The 10,384-nt window shown below is 48.7% G+C and overlaps 1 protein-coding gene across 1 annotated transcript; it reads right to left on the bottom strand.

Moving 5' to 3' along the window:
• Positions 1–1,790: 1,790 nt before the first annotated feature.
• Positions 1,791–6,377, bottom strand: Gpr50 (G protein-coupled receptor 50). The gene is made up of 2 exons (NM_001191915.1): positions 6,142–6,377; positions 1,791–3,566 (listed from the first exon to the last, which is right to left on the bottom strand). Exons 1-2 carry the CDS (start codon positions 6,350–6,352, stop codon positions 1,993–1,995), a joined length of 1,785 nt encoding a protein of 594 aa, NP_001178844.1. The 5' UTR covers positions 6,353–6,377; the 3' UTR covers positions 1,791–1,992.
• Positions 6,378–10,384: the final 4,007 nt, after the last annotated feature.

Below are 10,384 nucleotides of genomic sequence, written 5' to 3'. Positions count from 1 at the left end.
GCTTGGGGCCAGGGTACCTTTAGTTCGGACACTCTGCAGCCTCTCCTAGCAATCCTTTGGTGTGGTGGGGTAGAATACGGGTAGGAGGATTGCAGACTGACTCTAGGCCAGTCTTTAAGAACATATATAAACTAAGCATCCATTTCAGACGATCAGAAACACTTGACAGGAGTTTTGCAGTGGGTGGGGATGCAGTGGGGAGCTAGGTCCATTGTAATTGGTGATCCATAGCTGAGATGAGCCCAGCCTGCCAAAGTCTGGATAGACCAAATGACTGTGCACCAGTCTGTGTATCCATTATATGTGCATATGTTAAACAGGCACATCTTTACAAAACTAACCAAACAAACAAACAAAGCTGGTCTCAGAGAGAAAATGTACCTGCTACTAAGCCTGTTGACCTAAGTTTGATCCCTAGAACCCACATATTAGAAGTTGCCCTCTGACATCTACATGCATACAGTTGCACACCCCCTTCCCTCACACACACACACACACACACACACACACACACACACACACACATTTCTAGGTCACTGTTGAGGGATAGCTTTACTCCTTCCAGGGGGAAATAGCAGCCCATGTGAAGAAAACTGCAACACCCCTTTCCATGTGCCTCCCTACTCCCCATCTCCTCCAGTGTGACCCCCAACCCTGCTGGCCCAAGGTTTGCTAATTAAAATAACTGAGGTGAGAGAGGTCCTAGGTGCTCAGGCTGTGGCAGATGGAATTAGCAGCCAGGTCTTCTTGCTCCTCCAGGCCCACACCCTTCCACCCACACCCCACACCCTTCCGCCCTGAGCAATAGAAGGAAGAAAAAGCCATGTACTAAAGCCACAGAACCACGTTTATTTAACTGCTACCACAAATGCAGAATAGAATTAAGGCAGTATTCCTTACAAGTTTTCCTTACAAGCCTTTGTGTAGTAAACTTTGATTAAAGTGTCAATTTGAATTAGTAGTTGAAATTTCATTTAAATGGCAATTCTTTCTTGAGTTCTAAAGGAAAATCACCGTCTGGTTGACATAGATCAAGTGCTTCACATCGTGTCAGTCACTGATCATGATTGGACTGCTACTACCATCTCTTCCTCCTCGTCTCCTGCCCCCAACCAGGAAGGTCACAAAGACAAGGCTTCTTAACACTCAACTTGCTTCTAGCTATCACTTCCAATTCCTTCTGAATGAAAAGATGTAAAAACTGATGGTGATTGAAAGAATGATTATGAATTATAATATTGTAAACATAACTGTAATTGACATTTGGGATTACTAACCAGAAGAAATTAATGTAGAAATAAAAGAATGTGCTGGTCAATACTTGAAAAACTCAGGCCAAAAAGAGAGTAAAAATGTCTCATCATTTGCAACCAAATATATAAAAATCAGCACCAATGTTTAAATTTACACAAAATAGAATCAACTTAGTATGACTATCGTTCCTTTTGCCACTTGATCTGACAGGCATTAAAATGAACTTTAATAAGAACTTGTCTATTTCCGTTCTTCAAATGGGGGGGTCATATTTTGTCATGGAATCTTGACAAGCAAATTTGAAGTGTCTGTATTTCATTATCTATCCTTTTCTGACTGCCATTAAAGGTACAGCATAGATTACACACAACATAAAGCTGCGTGGTCACAGTCACATTACAGAGCTAACCACCAGGACAGCCTTGACCAGCGCGCATGCACTCCTCCCCCACCTGTGGGAATGGGAGAAGAAAGCAGGAGGCAGAGAAAACCAGGAAAGGGGGACAGAGAGGCTTAGGACCTCAGAACCACAGACATCACACTTGGAAATTTAATCTCTAAGATAGCAAGAATATATACACACTTTCAAAGTACAGGGTGCCAAAGAGGAGTATGCCCGAAAGGTAGATGGAACTTCCACTGTGTCTGGGGGTCCGTGTCGTCTGTGTCAGTCAGTGTGTACAATGGACGTATCTCGCTCTGGAGTACATAAGCAGGGAAACCTGAAATGAACACTTTTCACACCGCCATCTCATCAGAACAATCAGAATCATCGGAATCATCATCAATAAGCACGACCTTGCGGTAATCACCAGTGGGAATGGGGATTACAGTGGCATCAGGAGGGGTGGCAGAGGTGACAGCAAGCTCAGGGGGTACAGTGGGAAGGATGGAGGCAGGAATGTCGGGTTTGAGGTGGCCAAAGGTGGTCATCTCAAGGCAATGGGAGGCTGAGACCTCAGGGAGGTCGACAGCAGTGAGCACAGAGTGGCTGGTGGTGGCAGGTTCGAGATAGTCAACAGTGGTGGTCGCACGGTGGCTGGTACCAGATTTAATGTAGCCAGCCATGGATGTAGGGTGACTGGTGGAAGGGCCAGCAGAGATACGGTGACTGGTGACAAGTTTGGAAGCAGCCCTGAAATGGACAGTGTCTCCCTTGAAATAGACAGAGTCGCCCTTGAAATGAACAGATGTGGGTTTGAAATGGACAGAGGCAGGTTTGCAATGGACAGAGGAAGCTGGCCTAGGGTAGACAGAGGCAGACTTGGGGTGACCAGAAATAGACTTATGGTGGATAGAGGCAGGTTTGCGGTAGACAGAAGTAGACCTGGTTTGGGACTTGGGACGGACAGAGGCACGATCAGAAGGGGATGCTGCTGCATCACCAGGCAGTAGAACATTCCGGACGTTCCTCGGGGTTCCCGCCACAGCGACACAGGCACGAGCACGATCTTGTTCTCGGACTTGATCACGGGCACGGACGCGGGCACGAGTGAGAACTCGGGTCTCCCAAGCCTCCCGAATAGCGCTGATGAGGTGAGAGATGAACAGGATAGGGTGCCGCATAGCATGGAAGATGGTCCAGTATTCTCTTCGGAAACTCTCATTGAGGATACCGTAGATGATGGCGTTGAGGCAGCTGTTGAAGTAGGCTATGCAGTAGGCTGCAAGATAAAGCCAGTTGGGGATCTTGCCTGCCATTTCCTTTGGAATGACAGCCACCAGCACAGTGAGCACATTGACAGGGCACCAGCACACTGCAAAAAGGAGGAAGATCACAAACATGGTTAGAAAATTTCGAACCTCAGCAAACTGGTTGTCAGGATTCTGTCCAGCTGGGTCCCGGGCTGCCAGCACTTTGATCCAGATTTTTGTGTAGCAATAACCGACTATGATGAGAGGGAGGACGAAGTGGATGCAGACAATGGTCACAGTAAAGGCAGGGTTGTTCACATAGTTGAAGATGCAGGTGTAGGTGCGAGGGTCATACTCAATGGTGCCAATGTACACATTAGGCAGGACAGCCAGAACAGTCATGACCCAGGTAACAACCAGATAGATGCAAGTGTTGCGCAGGCTGAAGATCCGCTTGTACTGGAGGCTGTGGCAGATGTAGCAGTACCGGTTGATGGCAATGGCAGTAATGTTGAAGATAGAACCGACTACACTCAGTCCTGTGACCAACCCGACCATCTGGCACTGGAGCTGACTCAGATCCCAGCCCCCAACTGACATGGTATACAGCATCAAAGGGTACGGGTAGATGGCCACGAGCATGTCTGCCACAGAGAGGCTGGCCACAAAGATGTTGCCTGGAAAACATAAGGGGAAGGAAAAGAGGGAGAGAGACAAAAATCAGTGGTTAATATTTGAAAAGCCACCTTTCAAAAAATGGAGCAAACAGTCAACTGGATGGGTGAATTCTTTTGAAGACTGACAGTTTTCTTTCTTTCCTCTCCTTTCCTATTTACAAGCAAGTCCCAGGTGGCTCTGACACAAGTTTAGGACACCCGTGCTTGCCACTGGTTTTTTATTTGTTTTCAGTGTCATCCTTGCTCTGAGAATGAAGTGAGACTGTAAGACATGGTGACATCGAGCACATAAACATCCGGGGGGGAGGGGCAGAGTCCTGCTGACGCCATTTTAGAGAAATAGAACTGCGCCACATTTTCCACACTGGAAGAGGTAGGGAAGGGAAGGGAAAGTGGGAGAAAGGGACCTAGATGGAGCTGTCCAGAAACAGGATCAACCTACTACGATTATTAACACTGATAATAATAATAATAACAATAATAATAATAATAAATACTAACCCTCTTCCTTCAGAAGGAAGATGTACCAAAAGAGACCGTCCTGAGAAGATCTTGGGGACTTGTTCAAAGTAATTAAACAGTAATATCCAACAACCAAGTGAAATACTTACCACTCCCCAGCTACCTTCAGAGTAATCCTAAGAAGAGGGCAGAAACCCTGTTATATCAAGTCTGAGACCAAAAAAGGAGACCAAGGGGAAAGGAGAAATCCCTGCAAGTATGGGTTTCAGCCCTGGTCTCGCACAAAGCATGCTGCACAGCCTCCTCTCTTGAGCACAGGAGCCTGCCAGGCTGAAGAGGACCGCTGCTGTGGGGAAACCCTGCCTCCTGCCCTGACCCATTCAAAGGACAGTAGTAACATTTTTAAAAAACCTTTTACAAAACCTAGATGAAAGAGGCCAAGTGCAGGCGCAGGGCCCTCTTTATTTGGAAACACCTCGTTGCTAATAAGCTTTGGTTTGACACATTGTGGGAGAAAATGAGGGCTTTTCTAAAGGGGCACCAAGACTTGCCCTCCGTGCTTTTTGCAAAAAGGGGTTCTTTTTAGGGTTTCCCCTCAAAATAATGAATGTCCTAAAGAAAAATAGGAAAGAAAGGTCAAACACCTTAAAAATGAACCCACAACAACCACAAAAAAACTTTTTATTTGCATTTCAGAAGAAAAGAGGAAAGGAAAGAGAGAAAGAGTGAGCTTCCCAGGTAGTTGTCCGTGCTCCGTGGATCTCCCCTGGGTACCTTATCAAGAGTGAAAGGTAAGGTCCAAGGCTCAGCCGCAGGTCTCTAGGCTACAAAGAAGAAATCAGAAGCACTCACCAGAGTTTAAAAGAAAAAATTTAAGGACTCTGAGATCGTTGCTGAGTTTTTAAACTTGTCCCCATACGGCAATTCACTAGGACGCTGCGCAGCGGCTCTTTCCCCAGCCCCAGGCTACGTTATTTTCAATCCTCCCAGATCTGTGCACTCTCCCAAGCCACTGAAATCTTGGGGGGAAAACGACCCTAAGCGCCATCACCCTACTGTCTCCTGGTCAGGGAAGGGAGTTGGGGGCTACTTCACCCTTCTTCCCCGTGCTCATAGCCTTCCCCAGCCCACCCTTCAAACCAGACTAGCAGCTTCTCAACCCTTTACACCCATTCCCCTTTCCCACCCCACCCCACACCACCGCTGAACAAGACTCTGTGCCTAGCTTCTTCCCGCGCTAGCCACCTCGGATCCGCCAGGGTTGGACACCAGGGGAGTAGGGCTTGCAGCTTCCAGGTCCTAGCGCTTTGCAATTGGAGCCCCTTACCTCCCCTGGAGCTGGCTTGCTGTCCGCGCCTCATTCCTACCTGGTTCTGCCTTTCCTTCCACCCGCCCACCGCTGCGCTCAGCTCCTGAGCCGGTCCTCGGGACACCCCAGTACAGACCTCCGGACGTCCGCCGCCACCACCTTCGCCTTCGCCTTCGCCGCCGCTGCCTGCCGCTCTCCGGTTCCAGCCACTCACTCTGGGACGGGCAGAGGGAGCTCGGCTCTGGCGGGCTCAGACCTCTCTGCTAGACACTCGGGCGTGGGGTCTGCACTCTGCCACCCGGGAGCGAGCCAGAAGCGCTGGGGCGGCGGCGAGCGGCGAGAGGCGATCCGTGGCACTTGGAAGCGGCCACCGCGTTGCGCTCCCGGGAGCGCCCCTGAGGCCGCTCGCGAACTTTACTTCGCAAAGCGGGTCGGAACCGCGCTGCTCCCTTGGAGACAGTTCGGCCGGCCTTCAGTGCCTCTGCTGCGGGGCGGCCCTCCGGTGTCCAGTTCAGCAGACTGTCCCAGGGCCGCAGCCAAACTCTCCGCTCCTGTGACGACTGACTCCCTCCGTGTCTGGTCTCCGACGGCACAGGAGTCAACAGGCTACCGCGCACCCTACGAATCTGGGCTTTGCATTCAGCTGCCCCACGCTAATTTCCTGAGCTCCCCCCAGCACTGTGAATCTCGAAGTTTAGGGGAACCAGGCATAACGACACCCCCACCGACCCCCGGGCTTGGGAGGAATTTGGGAGAGGGGATTGCAAACCTGCTGCTCCCTAGGGAAAAGAAGGGCAAGCTTACCAGAATTTCGGAGCTTCTTGTTCTTGGTCACAGCCAAAATGACCATGGAGTTTCCAATCAGGTCTACGACGACAGTGATGACCATTGCGCAGAACACGAAGATGATTAGCGCTGGTGGGTAGTCGGGCTTTGGCAGCTTACAGCTAATGCAGCCGAATGGGGTGGGAATTGCCTTCGTAGGTCCCATGTTGCTCTTGGGGACCGTGGCCATTCCTCCCAGGCAAGCTCAAGATCTTCAGTGAGTCCAAACAGCTAATACCCGCTCCGTCACTCGGAGCTCCGGGAGCTCCAGGAAAGCGTGGCGCACTCTCTGAAGCTCAGAGAGCAAATGACAGCTCCCCGCCCCTCTCGGTGAGCTTTTAAAGCCTCGAGGGGGTGGCTAGCCCCACCTCTAGCCACTCCCCCTGACCAATCAGAGCTCTTTGACCACCCCCACCCTCACTCCCGCCCTTGTCACCACCTTGCTTTGGACAAATCCACAGCGTGGTGTCAGCCTGCTTCCGACTACCTTGTCTGTGCTTCCCCTCCTCTCTAGCCAGCCCCCTCTGAATCCCACAGGAACCTTTGCTTCGTGACTAGCTCAGAGTCGCTAAGCATCCATTTCTAGCAAGTTCTCTTTCTCCCTCCAACACAAATACCTGTTCAAAGGGATGTAGCTTGCAGCGCGGGCTCATGAGATGCTTTGGGGGGCTCTAGCAACCAGCCCCAAAGTCTCATCCCTCCTAAGGTGTAGGGGGCTGCTAGTAATCTTTTAAGCCTCCCATATCCTTGTCTCTACAAACTCCTTTGTAGGTTTATCCCACTCCCCGCGCTCTAGCCTGTCCATAGCTTTCTACACCTGGTGAAGAATGCAGGACTACTGTTCTCGTCTCTCACAGCAAATTGGGGTCCCTACACTCTAAGGAATTCATCCTACTCCGGGTCCAGTCATACCAGAAACGGGTCTGTTTTGACTGCTGCAGCATACAGACTCCTGATCCTCCCAGGACTTGAAATCTCCGTGGGGAAATGTACTCTGTGCTTTATATTCTAGAAGCCAGGACCAGGTCTGCACCTCGGAAACAAGGGAGAATGAGTAGTGGCCGCTGGAACTCCAGCTTTAGGAATGTTGGTCGGGAGCGGGACTTCTTACCCTTTCAGTTACCTACATCCTGCTTTAAGTAAACGTAAACCCGGCAAGGAACCTCTCTCTTGGGCTTCTTCTATTTGAAGCAACCCTGGGAGAACCGGGCAGGCTTCTCTTCTCTCCTCTTCTCAATGCTTCCTGCCTTCTATCCGGTGGTATCTGGCAGATGGATAGGCGACAGACTAGCGGCACTGTAGCTGCAAACCTGTTGCAGGAGAACCCAGCCCGAGGCAAAGAAGCTGCAGCCTCACCTGCAGCCCCCAGCCCAATGTAGAACGTTTGTTGTACCCTCTGCCTCCTCCTTTCCTAGAGACCTAGGGACTCTCTTTCCAATCCCTCCCTTTGAGGGCTGTAGTTTCACAGCGCGGGTCTCCTTTTCAATAAGTCCAGGCACAAACCCGCGGCGAGCCCTGAGATCTGGCAATGAGCCACCTAAGGGGACCAGAATGTTGAGATTCAGACACAGCGCCTTTCGGACATTGGAAGGCTCCAAAAACCCGGACAAGGAAATGAACTTTAGCTGATTACTAAAAGTTATTGATTATGTTAGGGAGTCTTGGGGGGGGGGGGGGGAACGAGATAGGGTAACACCTGGAACTCGCTGTGCAGAGCAGCTTTCTGACTTCTGTGAGGCTGATGGCCCGGAATGCATCCCTCTGGAGATTGTAACCTATCACCCCGGGCTTGGGGGTGGTCACAGGGACCAGCTGGGGCAAGTTTCACACCAGATTTCAACACATTTAAACACATTCAAAGGAGAAACAATGCAAGTAACTAAAATCTTACACTCTGTCTAGCTCAAATGCTCAAAGGGGAAAAATGCGTCTTCTAGCTAGAAGAAAAGACCCCATCCCCACCCTGGCTCACTGAGAAACCGAGAACCGGGCTCAGGAGGAATCACTACCTCCCTCCAGGAGCGTTTTCACGTTTCATTGTCTGCTTCCCGGCTGCTGCCTGGCCAGCAGGCTCTAACACTGCCAGACTCAGGCAGTCTTTTCCATGAAGGAATTGCTGTGTGTGCTCAGTGCCCTACTGTGTACCTGGGCGAGAGGCTAACAACTCAAAGCCTGTCCACTTTGTAGACCATGTAGGATCAACATTAAGCTCGACATAACATGAATTCTGCGAGAATTCAGAACCTTTCACTTGCGGGATCATGAGCTGTTTTGAATTCATTGAACAGAATAGAACGGAAGACAAATGCAAAGCAGCTTTGTATGGGCTGCAGACACTACCTTCTCACTTCTGGAAGATTGGTGCAGGCTTTCAGGCAATTATGCTCCAGACTGCGGATTATGGAGCTGAAGTGGCACTGAAGCTGACAGTCTGTGAGTCCTTGGTGCTGGAAGCTAGCTAGCCTTGAAAACGGGCTGGAATTCTTAGGGTCTGAGGAGTGAGCAGGAGAGTGAGCAGAGAGGGTCTGGCCCCTGTCCACTGTTTGGGTACTATTTGACCATGGTTTCCTGGTGCTTTCACTTTCAACACCAACAGACAAATATTTTAATAATCGCGGGAGAAAGAATTGTTTCTACTTGAATTCATTGTTATCTTTATGAACTAGTTTAATACAGACTCAGATCATGTCAGTAGTAAGAAAAAGACATGTATATTAAAGCTGTCATATGAACACAGAGGGGGAGGGAGGGAGGCAGAGAGAGAGAGAGAGAGAGAGAGAGAGAGAGAGAGAGAGAGAGAGAGAGAGAGAGAGAGTGTGCTGGGCCCTGTTTGCAGGGGTAAGTAGAACAAATCTCACTACATTCGATGGCTTCAGAACATTTAAATTGTGACTCATTTGTGGAGTACAGTGTAGAGTGTATGATTTTTAGAATCTAACAGCATTTGTAAAAGTGGCTGAAGCCTGCTTAGAAGTCTTTATAACTGGGGGTAGGCAGAAACAGGAAGACCTGAAAAACTATTAAGACAAAGAATTCCAAAAGTGGGACATGGGGCCTTCTCCAGGGAATGTAAGAGTCAATGTGCATTTTCTGTTCAGGAAAAAAGTGACCTTTTTGGGATTCTGAGCTGGCTGTGGTAGAAGATGGCATTTCAGCAAGCCTCCAGCCTCTGTTCACTCAAGCACTGTAGTAATGCCTTGCCTCTGCTTAGTTAACTTGCTAGCTTGCTTGCTTTAGTACTAGTGGAACTTAGAACTTCCAGCATGCTGAACAAGCTCACTGCTGAGCTATATTCCCTAGTCATAAATGCAGTTTTAAATGAGCATTTTATAATCTATCACACTTTCTTGGTAAGTATTTTCTCCCAACAACAGTGAAAACAGTATCTAGACTGATGGAGGCACTTGCCCACAGCTGTGCCAATGCCAGTAGAGAAGCCTAGGTTAAGATCTAAGCTTAGTCCTTGCTCAGCCCAGAGTCTTACTCCCAAGGAAAATGGACTTGATAAGGAAAATGTACATTTTTTATTCTTTTGCTTTTGGTTTACTTGTTTTTACTGAGATATAATTCACATACCTTAATATTCATATCCCCATTCTTTTTGTTTTTCCAGGATTTTGGGGGGGGGGTCCTAGCCTCAAAGTTACTGTCCTCCTGCCTGAGACCCTTGAGTGCTAGGATTACAAGCTATGCTCACACCTGAATTTCCAATTCACCCCATGTTTTGTCACTGGTTTCACTCCTCACCCTTCATCTGTTGCTCCACAAATCACCAATGATCCTGCCTTTGTGGATTTCTCCATGTAAGCATTTCATAGACACAGAATCACACAATATTTGTCTTTTCTGTCTTTTTTGGTCTATCGATGGAGAAGCATGAAACAGGACTCCCCGTCTATTTTGTGGGTAAATGATACTCCATTGTGTGGATAGAGTATTTCTTCATTCTCTGATGGGCACTTGACTTCTTTCTACTTTTCTAGTACCATACTAAGTGTTTCTAGAAACACTCTGGATTCTCTTTAACCCAACCATTCTCAACCTGTAGGTTGCAATTCCATTGGGAATGTGATATCAGATATCCTTCACGTCAAGATTCATAAGAGTAGCAAAAACACAGTTATGAAGTAGTAATGAAAATAATTTTATGGTTGGGGGTCACCAAAGCATGAGGAACTGTATTAAAGGGCCACAGCATTAGGAAGATGGAGAACCACTGCTT

This window comes from Rattus norvegicus, chromosome X (genome assembly GCF_021556685.1).
Source record: "Rattus norvegicus strain SHRSP/BbbUtx chromosome X, alternate assembly SHRSP_T2T, whole genome shotgun sequence".
Taxonomy (NCBI): Eukaryota; Metazoa; Chordata; class Mammalia; order Rodentia; family Muridae; genus Rattus; species Rattus norvegicus.
This window is presented reverse-complemented; position numbering and strand designations above follow the sequence as displayed.

Excerpts from the sequence above, each read along its gene's own strand:
- Gpr50 (NM_001191915.1), bottom strand. The coding sequence starts at position 6,352 with ATGGCCACGGTCCCCAAGAGCAACATGGGACCTACGAAGGCAATTCCC. Across the intron at positions 3,567-6,141 it reads CAAGAAGCTCCGAAATTCTG|GCAACATCTTTGTGGCCAGC; the intron begins GTAAGCTTGCCC and ends TATGTTTTCCAG.